A 24,910-nucleotide genomic window follows, 5' to 3' on the forward strand; every position below is an offset into this window, starting at 1 on the left:
GGATTGCCATAAATCCTACAGTAGCTGCCGTAAAATAAGTCTGAGTAAAGCTTCAGTGAAGCGGAACGAAGCTGCAAAATCGGTCGCTGCCATTCCACGTTTACATTCTATAGCGTATCACTCAATATGACCAACAATGGCCAATATGCTTGCGGTTTGCGCTGCTTCTCACCTGCTCCCAGCCGGCATAGTTGCGTCACGATACCAAACCAAACCCGTTACAATGCAACATTCGAGGCTTATTTTGGTAGGGCTCCAGGCAGACTTGCACAAACTAAATATTTAGTTAGTTGATGTAGTTGCGGATTTTGAAAATTGAGTAGTTCTAGTTCTAGTCGTAGTTGCGGATTTTGAAAATTGAGTAGTTCTAGTTCTAGTCGTAGTTGCGGATTTTGAAAATCGGGTAGTTCTAGTTCTAGTTCTAGTTGCACATTTGAAAAAAATATTAGTTGCCGAACAACTAGAAAACATGTGTCGTGGTTTTGGGCGAATTGAGATGCCGGTGTTCTGTTGAATGATGTGTGTGCACAATGTGCACTGTGCAGCCATTGCTCGCTCGGCAAACAGTGGCCTAGCCAGCAGGTGACTTTTTGGGGTCGGAATCTCTCCCATTACAAACTCGAAACCCAGTTGTTTTGAAATGTCGATTCAATGTCTGATATTTCCGAGAAAATCACAATTACTGTGTTAAGTAAGAGAATGAAATCCAGTTCTGTACGGTTCTGAACCTTTAATGACTTGGGAACCCATAGATGGGCAACTATTTTCTGAGAATGACAGGCAGCAAATACGTTGGCTAGCTAAGTCAAAAGTTTGCACTGTATTAGGCGGTGTATGTATTTCTAATAATTTATAAATTGAAAGCAATGAGTTACGTGGTTAACACAAGCTTCTGGGTGGATGTGTTACTATTAGGCAATTAGGAATTTAGAGTCAAAGTACAAATATAATATTTATCCTACGTAATTATTCAAAAGAATGGTAAACAAGAAACATTGTTAACTCTTTTCAATCACACCAACCCATAGAAACGTCCTTCTAAAAGACACCAAAATATATGGGATGTTACAGCTTGGTCACTATCTCGAACGGTGTGTCGCTTATTGGTAAAATCGTCCTGTTGTTTTGGTAATTTGGCTGGCAGGTTTTCCGAATTCGTCTTCTCGCAGCTTCAGCCGAATGAATGTGTGCTTATGTCTTAATCCCGACTTTAACTAGCCCATGTTGTGTCGACCTTATAATGAATATAGAATACGCCAGGGATCGGCTACCCCTGGCACGCGTGCCAAAAGGGGCACGCAAGATGATTTTTCATGGCTCGCTGAATGATTTGATGTGCATTATCATAATCGTGTTTCTTGCAAACAGTGGAACAAAAGTTTTCAAAATGGAAGAAGCTCGAAGGTGAATCCAAATTACTTCGTAAATCAACATAAAGTAGGGTCTTCTGGGACAGATTTTATTTTTCTTCAAAATTTCTCCTCACTTCCCACGTATGGTCTGAATTCGGCCCGCGGGCCGTAAAATGCCCAGGTCTGTCCTACGCTAATCTACAAGCCTTCGGAGAAACCCTAATTTTCAGTGGGTCACAAAACAAAAGTCCATCACATGTGTGCAATATGTGCATACCATATATATATATATGTGTGTTGTAATCTGTACGACTACCAATAAAGCTACTCAGACAGCAGACTTGTACAAACCAAACATTTAGTTAGTTGATGGTCAGCTAACTAACGATTTTTTCAGTAGTTCTAGTTCTAGTTGTAGTTGCGGATTTTGAAAATTGAGTAGTTCTAGTTCTAGTCGTAGTTGCGGATTTCAAAAATTGAGTAGTTCTAGTTCTAGTCGTAGTTGCGGATTTTGAAAATTGAGTAGTTCTAGTTCTAGTCGTAGTTGCGGATTTTGAAAATTGAGTAGTTCTAGTTCTAGTTCTAGTTGTGGTTTTTGAAAATCCAGTAGTTTGTACAAGTCTGGCTCCAGGACGACGAGCAGAATAAAATTTATAGTTTCGCAATCAGTACCGCGGTAGCTTGCGATTGATCCGTTTTATCAAATTTCGCGCTCGGCAAACCGGTCTAAAATTACCGTCAAATTGCCTTTAACCAAATGGAAAGGGTGACGTAGACCAATTTCACTGAGCCGTGACATTTGTTTGTGTCCACACCATATATGACACTATGATATAGCTCTTATTGAAAAGCGTCGTATCATTTCAGAACTCGAAACTTTTCTCTCACTACTGGAATCACTACTAGTACAGTAGTACACGAATCATTGTGCCCAACCCTACTAAGCAGTTGCGTTACGGGTTGTATATATCGATCGACGTGATGTTGACGACGATCTTTTCGCCTGGCGTTACGCTTATCCTCCATTCGCAAATCGATTTCGGGTATTGGCGCGGAAAATTCGGCGACGTGAAATTTCCAGACGTCGATTGCAACGTGTGACCGCAACCTGCAAAAGGGAATAATATCAAATGCGATGTCCCGATATTGAAGCGTGCGACACAATGAAAAACGACAGTTGACAATGCGACACTTGAGCATGTGAGTTTATTACCCCAACACTGACGCTAACCCAGGAAGTAACTGTTACCCAAACCCTAACCCAACTCTAACTGCCCCGAAAACTTCAATAACTTCTGTACCTCGGTATCAAAAGTGCATAAGTAAGACAAAAGCGCGTCCACCTACCATTTTGTAGACAAAAAAGATCATCGCTTTATCAAATATGCCGGACCTTATTTGTGGAACAGTATCACGTCGGATATCCGACAGTCATCGAGCATGTCCACATTCAAGTCGAAATGCAAACAATTTGTACTGAATCAATACTAGTTAGCCCTCTAGTTTACTGGACCGCGACCTGACATATCGATCTCGGCTTCCGACACATGCCGTCTTTTTGTTGTCACCTGTCCTATTATATTATCTTCTTTTACTTTTCATTCAGTGTGCATGCCTCCTTTTTTAACATCGCCTAGGCCATGTGGGTGTCTGATTTCGAAGACTACTACAAATCGTTTCGACACATTCCTGTCTTCATTGTATCCAAGTCTTGTGGTGTATTGAAATTATGAACTTTTTAGCAATACATTGAATTGAATCAAACTTTAACCAATTGCTCAAGTGTTAAATGCTATTGTGTCGCATGCAAATATATCTACAAAGACTATCAAGTACATCTCACCCCCGCATACAAGGTAACAGTAGCTGTATGTATAGTGCATCAAAGCTTTGGACTCAACAACGTGTAGGCTTATTGCGAACATTTTTGCGATTATGAGCTTCGCGCGCATTGTGAGCATACATATATATCCAGTAAGCTTTTGCTTCTTCGTCTATACGACAGTCGACAATCCATCAGAAATGCGCAATTTTGATTAAAATTGATTCGCTCTACTGTGGTTTATTCGTATAACGCCCGACATACATTTCGTAAGAAATATCGGGGACCATGGGCGGTATTACGAATTCTCAAAACATACATGGGATACATCACACTCAATCTAGTGAGCGCGTAACAGACCCTAGTAATCCCCACAACTACATGACTACACGCAATGGATCAAGTGGCCTATTAGAATGTTTTGGACGGCTCGCACGTGACTAATATCAAGCACTCCATCGCGAGATTGGCAGCGCATCGCCCAATTAGATTGTATCTCGCCATGAATCAGTGGAAGTCTCGGCGAGGGGCACTACGGCGATATGATGAGCAATAGATGCGCATCGATCATCAAAGACAAAGCAGTCACATTATATATAGCTGTATATACGTAGATGATTTGCAGTTATGTTTGACGTAACATGACCTGTGAAGATGTTTACATTTTGTAGAATGAGTCACATACACACGGACGATACGGAGTCAATATCGCTATAAAACCGGTGACTATATAGAAGTCGTGAAGTTATAAAATAAATTTGGATCGGCTCTCTGGAGCAAAGCACGCATCGAAAACGTATAGCCGATGAAATAACACTTCGATGATTTTGGTGAAAGTTACGATCATGCCACATTCATTGTCATCACTAGTCGTTTTATGTTATCATTAGGGCGATTTTTTTTGACATGTCAAAAAAAGTCAAAATAAGGTCAAAATTGTAACGTTAGGTCAAAAAATGTCAAAATTGTTTACAAAGACAATATTTTTTTGCAACCTGCATTTCATTTGTATAGTAGATTTTGCGCAGTCGGTGAACTTATCGTTTGACATTTTACAGCTTGTAGCCTACTTTATAGGCAGGGTTGCCACACCGTCCTTATTTATAAGATTTGTCCTTATTTTGAAGGATCACGTCTTAGAAAACTCAACCGTCCTTATTTCTAAGAAATGTCCTTATTTTCGACTTGCGTCCTTATTTTGTCTTATTATCAACCACTACAGAACTTTGATCGTTTTTCTCTGGCATTTGTGTTGCATAATATTCATAAATTCTGCTTTTGCGTCGAGATTCTATGACATCATAAAGGAAAGGAACTCTTGTGACGTTCACGCTATAAAATTTTACTTCTAAGTGGTGACATAGCTCGGGCCGTGCCCGTGAGTGGTTTCGTCTGTAACAAGCTACCACGGCGGACGTCATTTTAGCAGTAAACAATAGTACTCGGTTCCTGCTGTTTGGTCTAGGGCAGAATAAGCTCAAGTTGTGGGGAAGGCAGCATTTATTGCGTAGTGAGAAAAGGCGCAATGCAATCGACACATTGGTTAAAAAGTAAGTAAGCTGTTAATCATTGATAAATTTTTCCAAATTATATTGCACTTGCGCCAACGTTTATTTAGAAAGGGGGGTTGACGAAGTGCTGTTTCGTTCCTGAGTAAAAGTAAATCTAGACCTGAGCTCTCGTGAGATCCATGAAGCACTTTCTAATAACAAGGAGTTGCTGGAGCAGATTGTTTCTGGCGAATATGTCACGGCTCATAAAAATACAAAGTATGTTCAAAAACGTTTTTTCATGCTAATCTAATTTTTCGACTGTCCTTATTTTTGGGTCTTTGTCGGTGGCAACCCTGTTTATAGGTCTACCGTTGTAGACGGCCCATTGTCTGCTCATTGTGAATCATAAACAGTCAAATGAAATAAATAGGTCGACATGGTGTTATGCTCAAGGTACCGCAATATCCTAAGTGAACCAAGACTGCGTGGATGGTTGCAAACCATTGTCAGAATGAAGCAACACGGTGTGTCACCAGCAGTGAACGCACGCACAACTTCAGTGTAGTCAGCCAACTGCTGCTACAGTTGAACGTTCTTTCTCCATTCTTCTTGTTTTTGTTTATATATTCATGGTGTTTGTCGACTACGATTGTCATTTGCACCAGGCCAACACTCCTTATTTTCGATTCCGTATCTGCTGCGTATCTGCCGACTTGTAGCAAGGCCAACTTCTAGGCTTTTCGTAAGACACCGCTTTCGCGGATGAGATGGTGAGGAGGAACCTAGATAAACCTCCAACTCTTATATAGGAATTCTGGAGTCGACCTCGGTCGGACCAGAACCCACAAATCGTTGGTGTTGTAGCTGTGGATTACACCACTACGCTATCTCGCCACATCTCCATTCTTGGCAAGCTGCTTAGTAAGGACAGACACTTTCTACCAGAGAATGTAGGAAAGTATCTTTCGTTGTACTACAACAAATTTTAATTATTTTCACCATAATACCTCATGTAACTATTGGAATTCATCATAGGGCCAGATTTTGTTAAAATATTATTTTGTCATGTAAAAATTTTACTGTTATATTGAGTCGGAAAAGTTCTTTCAGGGCTAGCTACTTCGTAAGGACAGACAATTCGAACCATAAATGGGGATAAGTAGTACAATTCTAACATTATTTGGGAAAACACCTAATTTGCATATGTTAGGTCAAAATTTGGTCGAAATTTAGTTTTTTAAGGTAAAAAAATGTCAAAATTCAGACTTTTTAGGTCAAAATCTTTCAGTTTTTAGGTAAAAAAATCGCCCTAGTTATCACTTATGTCTTTCCATCCAGTGTGGTGCATGCCTTATATTTACATCTCCTGAGCACAGGTGGGTGTCCGATTTCAAAGACTATACTTCAAGTCGTTCCGACACCTTCCTATCTTTTCAGTGTATCCCACTCTTGTGGTGTTTTGAAACGATGAAATTATTATTAATCTGATACTGACACTGATACTGATCGATATCGAAGACTGCAGCAGCAACTAATTCTTGAAACGTTATCCTACTATCCAAAATATACGCGCCAACCTATAAAATCTGACGGGAGTACACTATAAAGATAAGCATTTAGCATGACCTTGTCCTTGGACGGATTAGAATATTATTGCTGAATTTTAACCGGATTTGATTCTTACTGAAAGCTGAGTCGAAATTTCGGAACTGGGTATAGATTTAATAATATTATACTGAAAAAATATTAAATACGCTCATGCCAGGAGTATACAACTATAAATACAGCAACTATTAGGGCGAAATATATATTTATGGATAGGTGTCTGTGCGGATCCAGGGATAAATCCCTGAGCTAGCTTAAATATCTAAATACCGTTTGCCGAAACCATAGAAGTCAGCCTTTGGTCCTTCGAAATTAACGAGTCACACGGCTAAGTTCCGGTAAGTTAGGGTTGCCATGCGTCCGGAATTTCCCGGACATGTAAGGAATTTCACTGTTAAATCTTCGTCCGGGAGGAAATTCGAAAATATGCCTAAATGTCCGAAATTTTGAAGGCTTGAAGTGGGCTCATAATTTTTAAGTAAATTCACATAAACTACATTATTTTTGGGTAGATTTATGCTATACTTGATGCTTTTCTTCGCGCCGCGCGTGATTAAGTATAACATACATTGATTTTAATATGGAGACTACCGCCCTCACAGAAACTGCAATCAATATTAATAAAAGTAACCTTGATTTACTGAAATAATTCTAATTGTGATCGCAATTCGAGGAGAACGGTATGTTCCTAGAGTCGGTTATGGTCGTTTAAATGCATTTATTCAAAGATAGTCGTTCTAAACCTGGGGGTCATTTGCCTTTATTCTGGAGTTCGTGAAGATGTTGAACGTAATAAGCTTCCAAAATAGGCAGTGAGTAAGTCTGGGCAAAGCTGTTAGCATTTTTTTAGTAATCACCTTATCAAATTTTGAGCTGGGCCACGAAACATTTTCAAATTGGAAATGAAGTCGCGACCATAAAAAGTGGAAAACCACCGGATGTGTGGTGTTTTTATAGCTCAGTGGTGGGCAGCGGCATTAGGCTAGTAAATAATCTTATCGGTGTGACCTGAACATGACATAACGATGTACATTGTACATGTAGAATTACGCTCCCTGTATTTTAGAAGTCATCATACTCTACCAGCTCTACTGCTAACTCTGATCATGTGAGCGGAGAGAGGATCGAAACTATACAGTAATATATGGTAGAACCAATATTGACAAAATTCATTGAAAAAATTTAACGACCAGATGCATACAGCAATCTCCCTAGAAGCTGCATCGATTACCTTATGGTGGGCCCACCAAGATCAGTGTTTATTTGGGCGGGAGGGGGCTGAAAAAATACGGTTTCGATCCTCGTTAGCGGTTACAACACACAACCACATAGTCCTGAACGGGATCGTGACCACCTCTGGTCTAAAGGCAAAGCTTTGCTATTGTGACGTCATATCGACAGACAATGTGCTCATAACTCATTTTGGAATCCGCTAGTGGGCGCTAACGAGTATCCGGAATTAGAGCCACAAAAATGGTAACCGTGTACGCTAAATGCTGATTACCACATGTCTACAGTCTACATTCCTTAAGCGAAGTAACGATCACGATCAAAATGTGTCAAATCACATCAGTAATGATAAAATATAATCAATGATCATTGATATGGTTCCCCACCTTAACGAGAACGACTTGGAACAGTATTCTATGTGATGCTTGGGGTGAACTTAGTGAACACCACAAACCAATTCCATTCTCCTTACCACAGCACAGGCGCATGACGGAGAGAAAAGACATGCGTAGGCATATATATATCTTGTAACAGCATTCTTGCCATGCATTTGTTTCAGTTTAAAACTCATTAAAGTGGCCTCGAACAGTGACCCTCTTCGATCTTGCGTTTGTGTTTGACACGATTGTAGCTATAGTACGCTATATGGTCAGAACGGGTCTTACGATAACTTATTGTTATTGAAGGCCCGGGGGTAAGACTCTTATTTGATACTGGTACATATTTTCATTAGACCAAATAATATCAGCCAAAACGGACATATTTCAATTGTCGAAACTCTTGAATGACTCAACATTTCGTCCTCGACGACTACTACTACCAAGCTACTATGGAATGAACGCGAGGCGATGTACCTACTTCGACATCGATACAATTTCTTAGCCTGTCTCACGTCGCCTTCGCTCAGTCTCGTACGCTGTCCGATGGCCGGCCTGTGGCCTTCCGAATCCGCCCGCGGCCGTATCGTGTCGAGGAACATACCTTTTGAGAAACAGCATTGAATAAAGGAATAATGTCAGACTGCCGCAAGGTGGGTGGTCCGACTATGACGCCTACACCTTGATAGGCCAACAATGCTGGAGTGAGTGTCGATTTCATTGAATTCAAGGAAAATAGGGAATGTAGTGTGTGACGTCATCACAGGAGGCCGGTAAACGACGTATATCTACTTTTTCGAAGTACTCTGGTTGGTTTCGCCTACATACTCAGAACGTGTTGTCTTAGATTACTTCCACTTCTAATTGACCATTTTTAGTCAAAATTACTTACTTTTAGGACTTGAAATGTTTGTAGAAAGTTGAAAATAGTTTTGAGGTACGTTTTTATCACCTTTATGAGTGACATTGCCAACGTAATAGGGCTAAATATCCCCTTTGCCGCGATAACTGAATTTACTTTCGATAATCTGTGTTATCACAAGTTATTTTGAGTCTTAGTCGCATAGATACATGCTGAAATTTCAAAAGTAGTCACCTCCGGTTGACTGCTAAAAGTACGCGATTCCTCGACCGAATATACTTTTCAAATTAAATACTTCAGTACTACTAATACTTTTTTTCTACTACCACTTGAAGTATAGTTAAGGCATGCGTTGGAACTCGCTGCTTTTTCTTGTACTTGATCAGCAATTTACGATGCTACTCCTGCTTCTACTTGAGAACCAACGATGACTAGTTTGAGCACCTCTGGAAGTCACATAGAAATCGAAATTGAAGGTGACAGCATGGGCGCATTGTCTTGCCATGTCACGATTGGGAGTATAATATTGTTGTGAGCCGTTCCAGACTCAGACAGCTCTATGTGTACTATGTTAACACTGCAATAGTTTGCATACCTTTGCTGAATGTGTTCCGAGCGTAATGCATAATTGAATAGAAGTCATAAGACTCTCCCAAGGAGTTAATTTCGCTTGAATCCATCTTCTCAAAATTATATTCCTGACCTGCAGGCACGTAAAAAACGTAGCTCAAAACGAGAGTCAATTAACTCAAAATTGCCTGTCAATTATACCTTCTTGAATATTTTTGTAGATGATTTCGATATGGTCGTCCCGATCGGGTCTCGTATGCTCGTGCCAGAAGCCGATGACATGGCCGAGCTCGTGTACTACGATACCAAATTTATCGCAATTTTTACCGATCGAAATCGCTTGCGGCCCGCCCCCTCTGCGGCCAACGTACGAACAACACCTAAAAATGAACAGTATCGGGTATGCAGTGAAAATAGTAGCGTTAATCATGAAAATCTCAGCGTCAATGCGTAGGCTAATCGAAAGCTTGCGAACCATATAGTTATATCAATGCTGACTCTAAACTTCACACAAATCATGTGAGAGCAAACCGCCTTATTTAGTATGAATTTTTGTTATTACGAATTGCAGTTCAGTATATGTGTTGGAGAAAATCGATGAAAATATCGTCCCATTCGTGATATAACCAGGGATGGTCAAAGTTGCCATTGTGGGTATACTCAAGTACCGGAAAAGTAACGTTATGTGTTTCTGCTAAATTACAGGAGGTATAGCGATTTACGTATTTTCATACTCCGTATAGCGATTTCCAATAACGCTACAATTCCGGAAGGTATTTCGACCAGTTGTTACGACGATTTCACTCATAAACGGATTTGGAAACATATCTGAAAAAAACTTTTTACTGTGTAAAAGTAATTCGATTTGAATGAAAAACTGTTAGGAACTAATGGATGTAGCCTTGGAGTAGACATTTATATTACGCCAATCAAGCCTGTGCCTACTGAAGGAGTTTGTGTACCATTTAAAAATAGTACATTGAGCTTAAGCGCTCTCTCCTTGCCGATTATTCGAAATTTCATGCCGGTGACGTAATATTTGTGATACGATTGTTGATATACAATGTTTATTCCAATTCTGTGCTAATCGCTGACGATTACCCTTGACGAGTGTTAGCCGAAAACATTCGGGTTCATTTCAATATGAATAAACTATTCAATTTATATTGAAGTTCTGTACCTCCAAGAATCTCTTTAAAACAAAAATGCGTAATAAACTATAGTGTACGTATAGGTAAAACCTACTTGAGTAGTCCGAAAACGTAGAAGCACTTCGTTACTGACCTCCTCTGGAAGTAGGCTAACTGAGCAGTAACCAATCTAGCTACTCACAACCGTTATATTGTGGGTAAATGCACGTTTACACATTGAAATGCCCGCGGCTGGGACTAAATCATTGATTCCGCGTATAATTACCCGTCAGCATCTTGGGTGGTGCGGGATGGTTCTCAACTCGTGTTATGTCACTATCATTCAGCTCTTTGTTACACCGATTGTAATTCTTAATCAAATCACTCGCACCTGGAACTTGCATATATATAATAGAGCCAAACGAATATAAGTTCTTTTGAGTGCCGGGACTGTGAATAGCGCCTATTTATTAGAATCCTTATCCGGTCATAGAGTCGCCTTAAGGGATATTATCCGAAGATGAAAATTCGAGTATACTAAAATCCCACCTTGAATGTGGATAAATGACAGGTGTTTTGTGTTTATCCCCCAACCCGCTTATTATCCCACTTTGTAAAATCTTACCCGCAAGGTCTGTAAGTGAATATGATGTAAGCGTCCTCTGAGGTCCGCTCGATGAAAGTCAAACACGTATGCTCTTCCCAGTGTCTCATAGCTTGCTTGAACATCGCCCTTTGCGATCCTGGGTAGAGATAAACAAATATGACAAGAAACCAGACAATATAGGCTCGCAGCCATGCCATAATGAGACGTTTGGGTCTGCGGATACCCGGGGTAATTGAAGATATGGCTTGTTACCAGGTGCTTTACATCAGTTAGCGTTAATTAAAGTCAAAACGGGATTAGTGGCTGCGTTAATTTGAATTGTTCAACTCATTTTTTGCATGTCATTCAATCAGTGCATGCATATACCCTTGCCAAATTGCGGATTTTACATCGAGTGCAGTAATATAAATGGGGATGCTTCTAAAGTATCCGCGTTCACGTGCGCCTGTACCGTGAAAGTCCATCGGTGTGGGTGTATTTAGCGATAATTCATCCACATCCATCATAAAATAAATGACTAAAGGAAATCCGAGGATTAAACCTTATGCCGGGTGTTCGCGTTCGCACCATGATCACACCTGACTCTAATGGAAAATGGATTTTCTACTTCACTGTATATACCGCGGCAATAAGTCACACAAAATCTTTGGTACTGTTGGTTTGCGATCATTCCGCTGCTGCGGACATCACAAAGCACTAAAGCGTCAAAACAAAAATGCAATAAACGTTTGTAAAAGTTAGCGATTCGAATAGAACAATCCTGATATTCTTAGAATATGTAAAAATTGAATAACCGATCTTATAGTAAACACAAACAGAAACCATGCAGTTATGCGAAAAGGGGCCAGTCGAATAGAAATAATCAAGTCAAGTCAGGTCAAGGTGTCAAATTATAACTTGCAAATGTGGTTTAGGGGTCCGCATCTTTGTTATATGTCAAGAGCCTGACCATAATGTAGTTACAAAATTATAGGGTGAGAGACTAACACAGAATTGCTTATGGAACCGGTCAAAATAAATCCGTCTGAATCAGCAATGCATGTACTATAAACAACTAGAACAGGGGTGGGCAATTATTTTACTACGCGGGCCAAATGAGAAGCAGAAAATATGTTGGCGGGCCGAGTCAGAAATTTTAGCTGTCTTCTTCGGCGAATTGATTATATTTCTAAATTGAAAGCCGTGAATTACACTAAATGGGGCTCAGTGGATGTGTTAATATTGGGGAATGAGAAAGAGACGGTAAATTACCAAAAAATATCTATTTGCCGTCAGATTTCGAAACAATGTTAAACATGATACATTTTGAACTCTCCTTAAACCCCTATCCGCTTTCTTCTATCAATACATCAAAATGTATTTGGGATGGCCGAAACAGGACTTCTTCAGCCCCAAAAAAACGTTGGTCTTGGGCCCCCCATAGCGTTATAAAACAAATTTCTGGGGGCGTAGCCCCACAGATCAGTCCCCGTCGGGCTTCACGTTTTAACACTACTTCCTAGCGAGATTTCTTGTATACACTAATTGTTGGTAACGTTTAATGCCCTAATCGCGCGAAGCGCGGAATTTTTCCATGAGTCATGTTTCAATCGGTCAATAATATTGGTAATTGCATATATATTTTTAACTTCTCTCAGTCCACGTGCTTTACCGCTACAGCTGAGTAAGGTGTTGTCTTCGAAATATTCGAGAGGGCCTTTGATAAATTTACTTCGTTACATATTGTTATTTCGTGACCTGCAGTCTGCTATGTGAAAGCCTACTAAACTAAAAGACGCACACGATTCCAAATTGATGTTTAGGCCTATTCACTGCCAAATATTGCCTATGGACAATTGGACGTCGTGGTTTTCGGTCAACATAAGGACAGTGCTTTTCTGCCAAGGTTTTCTCGCTGTCGAGCTTTTTTACCTTTACTTGGATAATTTGTTGGCCTAAACTTCATATGTATTGGTGCGTCGTGGCGCGGTAATGGCTGACGCCGAAATGCCCAATTCTATACATCATTGATCCCTAAATCGCGCGCGCCGCGAAAAAAATTTGAAAAAAGTTGCATAAATTTTAAATAAAATACTCCATAATTTATGTTCATTCACGATATAATTGTGGGCCCCCTTCGAGTTCGCCCCCCCTCGATTGGGGGGTTTGGGGTGCGACCGTGAAATGTGTAATGTGACCATGGCAACAAAGAGGGTTGGTGACTTCTTGTTACTTTAATTATAACGGCATAATTTGCGACATTGACTTTATTTTAAATCTGGATTACGCATGCTAGGTACGTAATCGCGGCATGTTAATGGACATGCTTGATAGTAAACGAATTTGCGGTCAGTTTATACATCCTATGGTTTTAGACCTCGCAGCAACATTAAAAAATATGTTGTATATTTTGAATTTCAAGCAACCTTTCGCGGGCCGCACAGAATAGCTGCGCGGGCCGCAGTTGGCCCGCGGGCCGCACTTTGCCCAGGCCTGAACTAGAACTAGAATGCTAAAGTGCTTCGCTATTGTCAAGTAGTGGTACTGGTTATACGCGGTATGGATGTTCTGAAGCTGGCGGAGCGGACAATGCATTATAGTTTGAGATCACACACTATTTTGTGGTTGGTGTCTGAGGCGCATGCTCTACTATAGACGCTGCTTGTCGATTCGGTGACGTCACAATCGAACGCCAATGGACAAAGTTTTCTCGTTACGCTCAATCCAATCCCGCGATGTGTAGGCCTATACCGTTTGGGAAATGAGGATCTTATGTTCAATTTCTTTCAATTAAACTATCCTCTGCGGTTAGCTGACACTGCCACCCAACAACAAAGATCGCTCTAATCACATTGCTCCCGCAGTCGAGGGATTAGATACAATATGTCACTCATCTAGCTTGTGCCGCGCCCTGCATAATTCATTATCAAAAACTCGCCATCGATCGTGTTATTGTTGTTGCATCATAAGCGTCAATCCATCATGTCATCTTCTGACATCGAGGGAATAAAATAGGTTCACACAACACGACGTCTCCACCCAATCATATTTCAATAATAACAACAACATTGAAGCGCATATGGTTGGCTTCACAGCGGTGCAAATGGAAAAATACATGAGTGTATGATGAATAATTTGCGGTACAAGGCGTGTGTGTTGACCGTTGAGTTTGCTATTCGCGTAACTCATTGACTTCATGCATATGTCGGACCGCCCATCAGATTTCAAGCCTATTTATGTACTATTATCTTCAATTGGCAAATACCATAGTTGCCATCTCGGATGACGCATAACAAAGTGTATCAAATACCAGACGCCATGCATGATCGCCTATATGACAATTATGCCGTATATAATGGCTCAATCTTCTCTAATTTCATATGATATTTTCGCGCTGTGTTGTGATATTTTGGCGCGCCGTGAACCTAATATCTTGGTGAAAATTACTCTCCTATGAATCCGTCAAGGCAACGCTACGTCTCTGCCTGTGTAATGTACACCGAAATGCTAATAGTTTCATTGTTAGAAAGCTATCTCATTTACTAAACTACATACACATTGCGCTCTGCAAGGTTTTATAGGCCTAACCATGTGCGTAGCCAGCAGATGAAATAAATCGCTTTGAATTTTATTCAATGAAGTATATCGAAATGTTTTAAAACGATAATTATAATTGGTCATGGTCACCTCAATTAATATCTAAATCGACAGAATAGAGTTGGTCACTTGTTTATTTCTTCGGTTTAATCAAATCTTACTGGCACTTGTTGAAGTAACCGGTAAAACTTAAATATTAATCCCGAATATTACATAAGTGGAAGAAGGTACGGCACAGAATTGAGCTTCTCTGGAATAACTTTTCTACAGTACACATCAGTTCAACGAAATGTGCCATAACCTCCCAGTTACCAGGGTTCCAAGAATCAAGTGAACTGTACACAAGCACATTACTCGACGTAGAGCAATGAGTAATAATTTCAAATTATCTTGCAGGGGTTTTAACGATAATGCTTTAGTTCCCGGCTTACCGAATCAAATTAGCACGATCCAACTCATCATGCAACAGCACGTAGTTTCCAATATTCCCACCAGCACTAAGTGGCACGTTGCTTTGAGACGGAATACCCACTGTTTACTTGCAACCACAAGCCGTTGATAGTCTGATATGATTTTATCAATAATTTACCAACTTATTGTTTCTTCAAGATGTAATTACCAGGTGAAGTGGATAGATTACTGATACAAAATACGTTCTCAAGAAATTATCCGTTAATAGAGCGCTTGTAAAACAGTTTTTACATTGTAAAAGAGAAAGGCCGTAAGTCGATAAATAAACCACGGGAACTCACTTGGAATGAGATATTGACTAACCTATAGGGGCGTGGTTCATTGGAAAGTTGGTTCGTGGGTCAAAAGCGTTACGGAAAACAGTCAGACGAATTCTGTTGGACCGAAGCTCAATAAGTATTGCTCCGTACAAAATATAGAAAGCCATCGTGTAAACCACTTTCTTCAAATTGCAACTATACACTTCGGAATAACGGTACGTATCAAGCCACCTGTAGATTGTAAACTATACGGCAATACGCTGTAAATGTTATACAGGGTGTGACAAGATTCGACTTTACATGTCGAATAACATTTATTTTTTGGTGACCTGATAAAGCCCTGAGATGCACGAAGTGTAAAAAGGCAAATGAAATTATGCATTGCCTGTAAGACGATTTAGTTACGCAGACATTGAAGCACAAACGGTTACGGTTGCGGACAAAAGTCACTTAAAACTATTTTATTGCTACTAAATGAAACAGCCAGTAGGTGATATTGCTTGGATGTAATCGATAGAATCACAGCACTGTCAACCGATCTCATTCTCATATCCCTGGCTGGTATGTGTACAATTAAATTTCGAAGGCGGCTAAGTAGGCTGATGACCTACTGTTCGATAGTCGACACGAACACTGATGATATTGCAGTAAGCTGCAGTCATTCTCACTGTTATTACCCTCATCGACCGATATTTCGGACCGATCCAGGCATTTTCGCGTTGTTATGACGTAGTGACACGTGACACATTGCTCCAAGTTTGGCTACAGATTTCGCGTTCGAAATGATATATATGTCAAGTCATACGTGACAAAAATTTCTGCCTGCATAGTGCATGTACAACAGCGCAATCGCCATTTTATGAAAGAGCTATGCGACAGTAAACCTCGACCTTGCTTATTGTCGGAAAATATATGCTAACAGGATAATTTATTGTCGCAACGAAGTCATTCATCTATAATTTCCGCTGATACTTTTCCACACCGCTAGTTTCAATATCTCAATATGGACTGAAGATATATTTACCCGATGGTCGAATATTAGTCTGTGCTTCCAAAATGATTTGTTATCGATGTCACAGGAAATCTGACAGTACAGCACCGGTAGATGTACATTGTACACACACATTTGCGATTCCCCTAAGTAACAACGAACCCGGGCACCATGTACCTGTGAAATTACTGCTGATGACGTACGGAATGATCCCACCGGGCCATATCCTTTCCGAGCGGGCGGTGGCCGCGCGCCGAACCCGTTTGTGTATGTCCTCCATTCTCTGATGACGACTACGGTACCGACCTTTCCGCCTTCGCGGTCTAGACCCTGTTTGAGGAGGCGTCGATTATTTAATTGCGCAGGAATTTATGCATGGGATTACATTCAATCATCGACAAGCCGCTGAGAACAATTTTGCTCTATGTATAGAACAAAGAGATGCTATCTCCGCTGTATAACAACCCCGGCTCGCGCTAGTTTTCATAGCGCGCAAATTATAAAGGTCAGCGGACTACCAATCGGTTGGGGGTTCTTGAATTTATAAATCGACATAACGCTCGCATATACAATTTTCAAGCGAGCTGTGCGGTCGTTCGAGCGTGCATAATGCGCGAAATTGATTGTATATCCACGTACTGTTCTTGCGCGGTCTCGTCCGCGAATGCCTCCTCCGACCGTGTAGGATTTCCCTGAGAGTCGGCAGTCGATTTCGCTTTCTGTTTCTTGCGGCTGTCGCTTGGATCGACGTGCTACCGTTGGAGTGTCGCCGACGGATGTGTCGGCTGGAGTTCTAAAATTCGACGCGGGAATTAAATAGGAGTCCGTCCGTTCCGTTCCGTTGTCTTTCTGATCTCCGGCGAGATATATACTGCCGTGGAAGTGTCATTCACAATTACAAATTCAAATAACAAACAACGCCATAGCTGTCCAGTGTCCATGTCCGCGTTCTTGATTGATAACGTGGCTTTGTAGTGGCTGTTAAAATGTATTAGGCGTGTTGCGTAAATGTTACCGCCGAATACTTTGAGAATTGAGAAGCCGAATCGGAATCAGTGCGACAATTACGTTCGAATAATATCAGTTACTATACGTTCTATAATATTTACGATGAATTGCGCTATCACAATGCCTTGACCAGCTCTGTTTCGAACATTATTTTCTAACCATAAATAGGTAATTTGCGTGATTTTGGTAGCAAAAATATTCAAGATCTAGTAGACAGGTGAGACACTGCCTCACTTGCCTCCCCTGACCCCACGTCACTGACGCATCACAAATGGGTATGTATGTATAGCAGTGACCATGTTTGGCTCCCCCAACGTTCGTCATCATGGGTCCTCGCATTCAAGAATGGCGTCAAGACGAACTTACGATCTCGTATAACTGACGAAAGTCTCAAATTTTGTATGAGGCTTAACCTTACCAGTTATCAACCATACTAAAAAGCCATCAGGAATACCATACAACATCACAAGACGCATTAACTGCAAAAGGCGTGTTAAAAGTAGATTCACACTTTTATTGTTGTCTACGTCAATTGGGAATCAAAATGTTATTCGTCTTAAGCTTCGAAAAATATCATATGCCTCTCAGTGCAATAAAATTAAAAATATATTACTTGCAAAAAATCTATTTAGCTCAAGTTTTGCATACTCATTATTCAAATAAGGCAACCAGCATCATTAGTACGAGTTTTTACTGAGAAAATACGGTGCAAATGACGAATCCCATGTCGTGATGTCGAATTTGCTCTACCATGACGTCACAATTTTTCAATTGTGACGTAGTAGTTGATTGTTATGTATGGCTGTTTAAGAGGTAAAATGGAAAATATACGGTCATGGCTCTTCGGGCGAAAAAGGTTCCCGACCGCTGTACTAGAGGGTCCCCGGTGCTAGAACTTTTATGAAATATTAATTTATTTCTTTTGTCTCAGTGGAGTAGACTTGGATAAGATAATTTTTCCCCTGTCTCTTTGAAAAAGGTTCATGACCCCTACCTATAGATTGCGATCTCCTGCTCTATGGAAATTTGAAATTCGAAATTCATTCGTTTCGTCTCTCACGCTCGAAAGGATCGCAACACTGCGATACTGTGAATATGAACCGTGGTTATAGTAATCTCGCACCCACCTCGGCCTGCACCAGCAATAATGTAGTGTGTACTGTACAGGTACACTAAATTTTTATCCGACGATGCCTCTCTACCTGCATAGCTGGTCACTGGTCAGTAACGATGTACTTCTACTTTTACGGAGTATTCCAGTAGGGTTTGACTACTTCTACCTCATACTCTTCTCTTTTCCATTTTGTTACTTCTACTCTTCTACTTTGCCTACTTGCGATTTACTTACTTAAGTAAATGTGATTTTATACTAATCCAACCCCTAATTAACGGTTTTTGAAGAGAAACTACTTACTTTTTTACATTTTTGATTTTTTAAAGTAGGAAGTCTATCGGGGTGGGTGGATTTGCATCGCCTATAAAAGCGAAATCGTCATGGCAACCTACCGAAATAGTGCCCGTATATTTTCCAAAAGTTCGCCCATTTAGATTGTCATTAGTCATGTTGTGTTAGCCTTAGCCACGGATATGCATCTTTCAATTTCGTAAGTAACCAAGCACCTCGGCTTGACGACTGACAGGGTGGGACGCTTCGACCAAATCTACATTTTTAAACTTTTCACCTGAGTACTTTTCAAACATCTCACTTTCTAATCGACGTACTTTTGACATGTCTTAGAAATCGTTACTTCTACTTGTAATTGAGTCTATATGGACGGTATTATTTCTACTACTGCTTGAATAGAAATACTGATTACTTTGTCGTTGACCACTCTCCTATTTGTACATGGAGTGTTGTATTCGTATGTGATAGTAAAGGAATTAGATTAAAAACGTTTATATCAGTGTCGATCCAACTCACGAGCAGATCGCTGCACGTCATTAGGACTGGGGTGTCCCGTTGTGAAGTTGATAATTACATTTTTATATTGAAAACTTGGCCGATCTTTGTATGCCCAGACCAAATTTTCCAGTAATAATAATATTTAGGACAGCTCGAAATGTAGTTACGATAGTTACGCATTTTGCGCGAGTTTCTTACAAATTTCTTTGGGTTAAGAATGCTCCGACAACTTATCTGAATAAAGATTACGAATTCACTTTAAATTACAATCAGAAACATTGAGCCTAAACTTTCTGAATGAAATCTTGTAAGTTTTACTAGCTTCTTTAGTGGCATCTGAACTATTAGTTTATAAATTCCTAAACTGCAATGATGCAGACGTTGCACGTAGATCACTCGTAAAATGTGTATCATTTAGCAGATTCTGTACAGCGCTATTCAGATCACGCGCGTCACAGATAACAAACTACATAAATTGAGGAGTGAGATATTTTGTGCGAGCCAATTTCGTACCAAATACTTCAATTCAATCCACGCCTCGTCACACGTCATGAATCGATAAGTCGAATCGCCATTGTGATATAAACATTCGTATGGAAATGGGCGCGTGCTAAGGTCGGTCGATCATTACTTCACGACTTCGAGTCGCGAGGTCAAACCGACTTCGCGCGTTTATAGTAAACATCTGATCCCTATCGCAGTGATAAGACTCTCGATAGCATTCCGTACTTAATCGTGATGCGTGTGACCTTATTGATGTATACAACCGGTGTGTTTATTACGCCGATTCATGTGTAAAGGCGGAGCCATTTCGCCCAGCGACGTACAATTTTATCGACGGACATAGATTAGAATGAGGGGATTTCAATACGTATCTATTAATTTAGGGTCATCATATTTTTGAGATACGAAAAAGAGGACGCTTTTTAGTAACTTTGAAAGCTGAAATACCGGAACAGAATAGGGTTAATTTTAAAGTTTTCGACCAATAGGACCTGTGTTGATTAAAAAAAAGGTCATTACTTCGACTCGACCTCCGTTTTGCCCGGTTTTTTATGAAACTCTGTCATGCGCTGCGTCGAGGTCGAGTTTGTAATGTCATTTTTATACTTTTTTCTAGAAAAAAAGGAAAAATTCTCAAAAAGAGGACATTCAGACGTCCTCCGAGGACACTTTCAATATATTGAAAAAAGAAGACAAATCCTCTTAAATCAATAAGGTCTGCCTATTAGTACTAGCCGACACGTCAGTCACGTAAGTGAACTTCTATAAATGGTTATGATGAGCTAGCAATGAATGACTGTCAATTGTGATAATGCAAATGTAAATTCATTGTCGTGTGCCTTGCGTTCCCCACTTTACGATTCACAATGCCGCCTAAAATATTCCATGAAGTACTTGTAAATCTGATCGCTCTCCATTAGAAGGCGTATTCCCAGTGAAGGCGCCTGGGACGGATGCCAAATTTCAATATCCATTGGAAACAAGTGACAGCCTATCCCCCGGCGGGGATACGTATTGTAACTTATACATACATAGCAGCTTACCAAAGTAACCCCTTCCTCAATAAAAGAATTCTCCTTTGATCTTCGAGATGAAGACCGCAAAGACCGCGTCGCATTTTCATATTTGGCAAGAGGCCTTTTCTTTACACTGCCTCCGTTGATATTACTAAAAAATTCTTCAGCTGGTCTACCGAAAATGTCTTCAACGTCGACATCGTCGAGTGCTATATCACCCATAAACAGCCCTGTAAAATTCGCGGAAATATAATTATATACGAGTGCAGCTGTATAATGTATTGTATATCCTACGACTGCGGCTATTTTTTGCCACTCTTACACCAGGGTTTTCCAGGATTGATCAACTTCTGGAAATTTATTGTTTTCAACCAATTTCCTTATAGCTCAAAACATTTTGTCCTCGCTCTGTTTCGTTTTCATTGAAAGTCATCAAATATGCCTAATACTATTCACCATTCAACAGGCATCCCCATCTATACGAATATAACTATGAATGCCTCATCCAAACACAAGTATGGATTACAAATATTAAAGCATTTATGGAAACGAAACAGCATTGCAGCTTAAGAAACGCGCAGCACAAAACCAGGGTTGATTTTTTGTGTGCGATATGAGAGTGGCGTCTCGTTTGCGTTAGCAAACTCTGTAAAGCTGCATGCCGTAACAGCTGCAGACATCCTAGTCTCTATTACATCCGACCGACAGACACATGTCTGCAATTGATTTAAAAAATACGAAACAAATCAAGGAACCTAACCGAACACAGTGAATTTTTGAAAGTTGGTCAATCCCATAAAACCCTAGCCTTCACACAGGAATCGCGGATGGCATTTGATGAAAAATAGATTTGAACGTTGTTTTCGTGGAGCTTGAGAATGAGAAACTCAACACTGCATACTCTCGTACCGAATCAACCAGCAGCTAAACACCTTGAACATTGTAATTCCTAAGCACACAAAATTAGTATGATGTCTTGTTTGGAGAAGATTTATTTTTATATTGAACGGAGAACTTGATCCCATTTAAACATCAGTCACAGTGACGATGTCTACCCGTGAAATAAATCCGTTACTGTATTTACATCTAAGACTAGGATCATTCCCGTTCCCACATGCAGTTTTATTTGTTGACCAGCCGTACAGAGGTATGCATCAGGATTTGGTCATAAACCTCCATTCACTGATGCGATTATATGTGCCTCTGTCTTAACAACTACACGGGTAAATTCCAGCAGTAATCAGGTATTGATGCAAATAGCGCCGACTTCTTTTCGGGTGACACCAATTCGTAATCTTTTCGTTTGCGATTATGATGTAATAGGGTGATCGAATTCTCATTTATTTTCCATCGCGGAAGTAAAGTACATGTTCGGTCTGATAACAGCGGGAACAATTCTATCGCTGCATGGATAAGAGTTGATTATAGTATACCATAATCAATTCATAAAAATGGTTAATCAGCAACTATACCTTACCTCACACGGTAGCTTGTCCGCTTAGTGATAAATATGCGAAGCTTATAATTTTGAAAACATCAGAGCTCACTGTTGAATACCAGAATTGCGTTTTGGCTTTTACTGTACGATTGTATGGTGTACTATACAACCCATTTATATCTAGAAACTATCACCGATCACGAATATTGTCACGAAATTAATATAATCAAGGATATATCTTGGTATAACATGACAGCACCAATGATCTAACCATGGAAATCCAATTACGGTCAATGAATGTGGTACAAATCGCATGGCCTTACAGAACGATATTCATTGGCCTGTCGAATCAACAATTTAGTTATGTAATGTCCTTATGAAAACGGTACAATGTTGAATATCATATATAACGATATGGCATGACAAGCATTTCCGTAACCGAATTCGATTCGATATCCTCAAAGAAACCAACTTCAACAATATCTACGTACGCCAGCCATGTATGAGTTAATTATTATAATAATGCGATAACATCAAAGACGCCGTCCGCCCCTGACCACATGCACGTAATTGACAATAGATGTATGTAATTAGGATTAAACCGCGATATAGGGTGACTATTTGATTAATGTGCGGTTGGTTTCTGTGTTTTCTTCGCTTGCCCGGCCGTTATCGTGAAAAGGAAGTTGGTAACAATTTGAAGTGTCAATGATGCTGACTAAAATACCACTTCTTCCGTGGAATATTATTGTGCTATCTCGTGCATTGTTATATGTTAACTAAAAGGCCAGTGAGCTTTGAGCTTGAACGTAACTAATCAACATCAAAATACTTCACAACCATTACCTTTTGAAAGAAATGAGTCATCGGTCGTAACATAAATACAAGCACGTAAGTTCAAGGGTGATGAATTCGTAACAAGATACACAGTGAAGTCAGCATGAAAGCTGCTTCTAAAGTTAGACGCCCCTTGATGATTTTGTGTTTCTCTCAACATTTTTGAGCATCGTAATTCATACCGACAGGAAATTTACTGAGAGCCATTGCGTCAATCGTCATCAATACTTGCTTTGGCCACCTTTTTAATTGTACCGTATATAATCTACATCGCCTACCAATAATCTTACATTACGTCTGAATGAATGTATACCACAAGTGTCAAATGACATTATGCGAATATAACCCTGATGACGAAGTGTAATCGCAATCATTCTTCAACAATATACCAAAATATATCGCTTGAAGTGATACCATGACGATATATCGTACAACGCCCGACGATACACTCTGTATCTTTGCAATCTGTCGCAGATTTCGTCGGTTTATAATTAAGTGTACATCTAATGGAAGAACTTACTTGCTTTGCAAGGATCTTTAATTACAAAATCGCCTTGATCAAGAGCCTCTTCATAATTTGAAAGCGTTGCAGTCCCATCCAGGATATGGAATCCATCTTGACTTGAACAATGACGAACGGTACATAAAAAAACTGCAAGCCATAGCAAAACGCCTTTCAGGTCGGCGTAAGTTGATGGATAATCCCGACGTGCTACACGGTAGCTTTTACGTCGACGACACGATGTGCCTGCCCATCGTCCATTGTCTGTCGAACAAACCGACTCGTCGCAACTAAGATACCAATAGCGATACATCGCTTCATTGGCCGTAGTCCTTGAGATATCGCCACGAATTAATGTTGTAGCCGGTGACATTTTGATACAATCCAATGGCATTCGAGATATAATTCCGAAACCCCGACTACGAAAGACAGCAATTACCTCCGGTGGTATGGAAATTGAGATATTCCTGACCTTTTTAGAAGACAAAAGTCAGTGGCGAAAAACTTTAATCACTTCCGTGGTAGCATACTTCCATAAACATTGAAGAGAACTCCTTGCCGGACAGATTCGCTGTGTATCAAGTTTATGCTGATCGGCCAGGACGTGTGAGAAAAAAGCGACCTTTTTCACACCAGTGAGAGAACCCAAAATGCAGGGGAGTTGAGGAAAGCACGAAAGTCCACAAATACACAAGTCTGCGACTATATCAAACAAAGAGGCGCGTGTTTGCTGACTCGTAAGCCGTCAAGGACTATCGACTTGTTTATATTTCATTAAAGCACATCGAATTGATTATACAAGAGTAACTTCATTGTTAAATGAGTCTTTCAGCAATCTCGCTTGGAAGAGATATAGTTACGGCAAAGGCACACCGGGTGGCGGTAGACGACATAGCTGATGAAAGAATCATGTCTGTAGGCATACCTAATGGTAAAGATAGGTCCTATATGATAGGATAATATATATCGTCAAATAAATTAATGTATACAGTATGTAGGAGACAGGAGAGCTATATCACATATGCTATTATATAGTCGCGAATAAGCGAATCACGTTATAGGATGACAGACTTGTAAAGCTCTTTAGTATTCGTTATGACAAGCATTATCAATTGCTAATTAACAATTATTTGAAGTTGGCGACTTATCTCGATGTCGAGTTTTCAATTGTGACGTCATAGTCGATTGACATTGACAATTGAAAATATAGGGTAACTATAGCTCCTTTGACGAAATATCTCTACTATTAATGTTGAACCGACTATTTTGAGGGTTCCAACTATCCCATATCGATATGCGTCGGCTATATCGGGTGGTAATTGTCCGTAGGCTTCAACATCAACTTCAACATCGGAT

At 40.2% G+C, this 24,910-nt stretch overlaps 1 protein-coding gene and 1 long non-coding RNA gene across 2 annotated transcripts in view; one reads left to right on the top strand and one right to left on the bottom strand.

Annotated features, from left to right (window-relative positions):
* Positions 1-24,323, bottom strand: part of LOC145458580 (bone morphogenetic protein 1-like) — a 35,867-nt gene extending 11,544 nt beyond the window's left edge. Inside the window, exons 1-9 of the mRNA XM_080336991.1 lie at positions 23,573-24,323; positions 20,805-21,007; positions 16,986-17,139; positions 16,524-16,676; positions 11,067-11,184; positions 9,513-9,691; positions 9,337-9,444; positions 8,361-8,483; positions 2,310-2,460 (exon numbers count right to left, since the gene is read on the bottom strand). Coding sequence (XP_080193117.1) covers positions 2,310-2,460; positions 8,361-8,483; positions 9,337-9,444; positions 9,513-9,691; positions 11,067-11,184; positions 16,524-16,676; positions 16,986-17,139; positions 20,805-21,007; positions 23,573-23,948 — 1,565 coding nt within the window. The 5' untranslated portion in view covers positions 23,949-24,323. The remainder of the gene's footprint in view (positions 1-2,309; positions 2,461-8,360; positions 8,484-9,336; positions 9,445-9,512; positions 9,692-11,066; positions 11,185-16,523; positions 16,677-16,985; positions 17,140-20,804; positions 21,008-23,572) is intronic.
* LOC145458594 (uncharacterized) lies at positions 282-1,397 on the top strand. Its single transcript, XR_013921165.1, has 2 exons — positions 282-836; positions 872-1,397. It is a non-coding gene; the product is annotated as an uncharacterized LOC145458594 (long non-coding RNA).
* Positions 24,324-24,910: the final 587 nt, after the last annotated feature.

This window comes from Botryllus schlosseri, chromosome 16, assembly GCF_051294905.1.
Source record: "Botryllus schlosseri isolate E-star chromosome 16, Bs_hap1, whole genome shotgun sequence".
Lineage (NCBI taxonomy): Eukaryota > Metazoa > Chordata > Ascidiacea > Stolidobranchia > Styelidae > Botryllus > Botryllus schlosseri.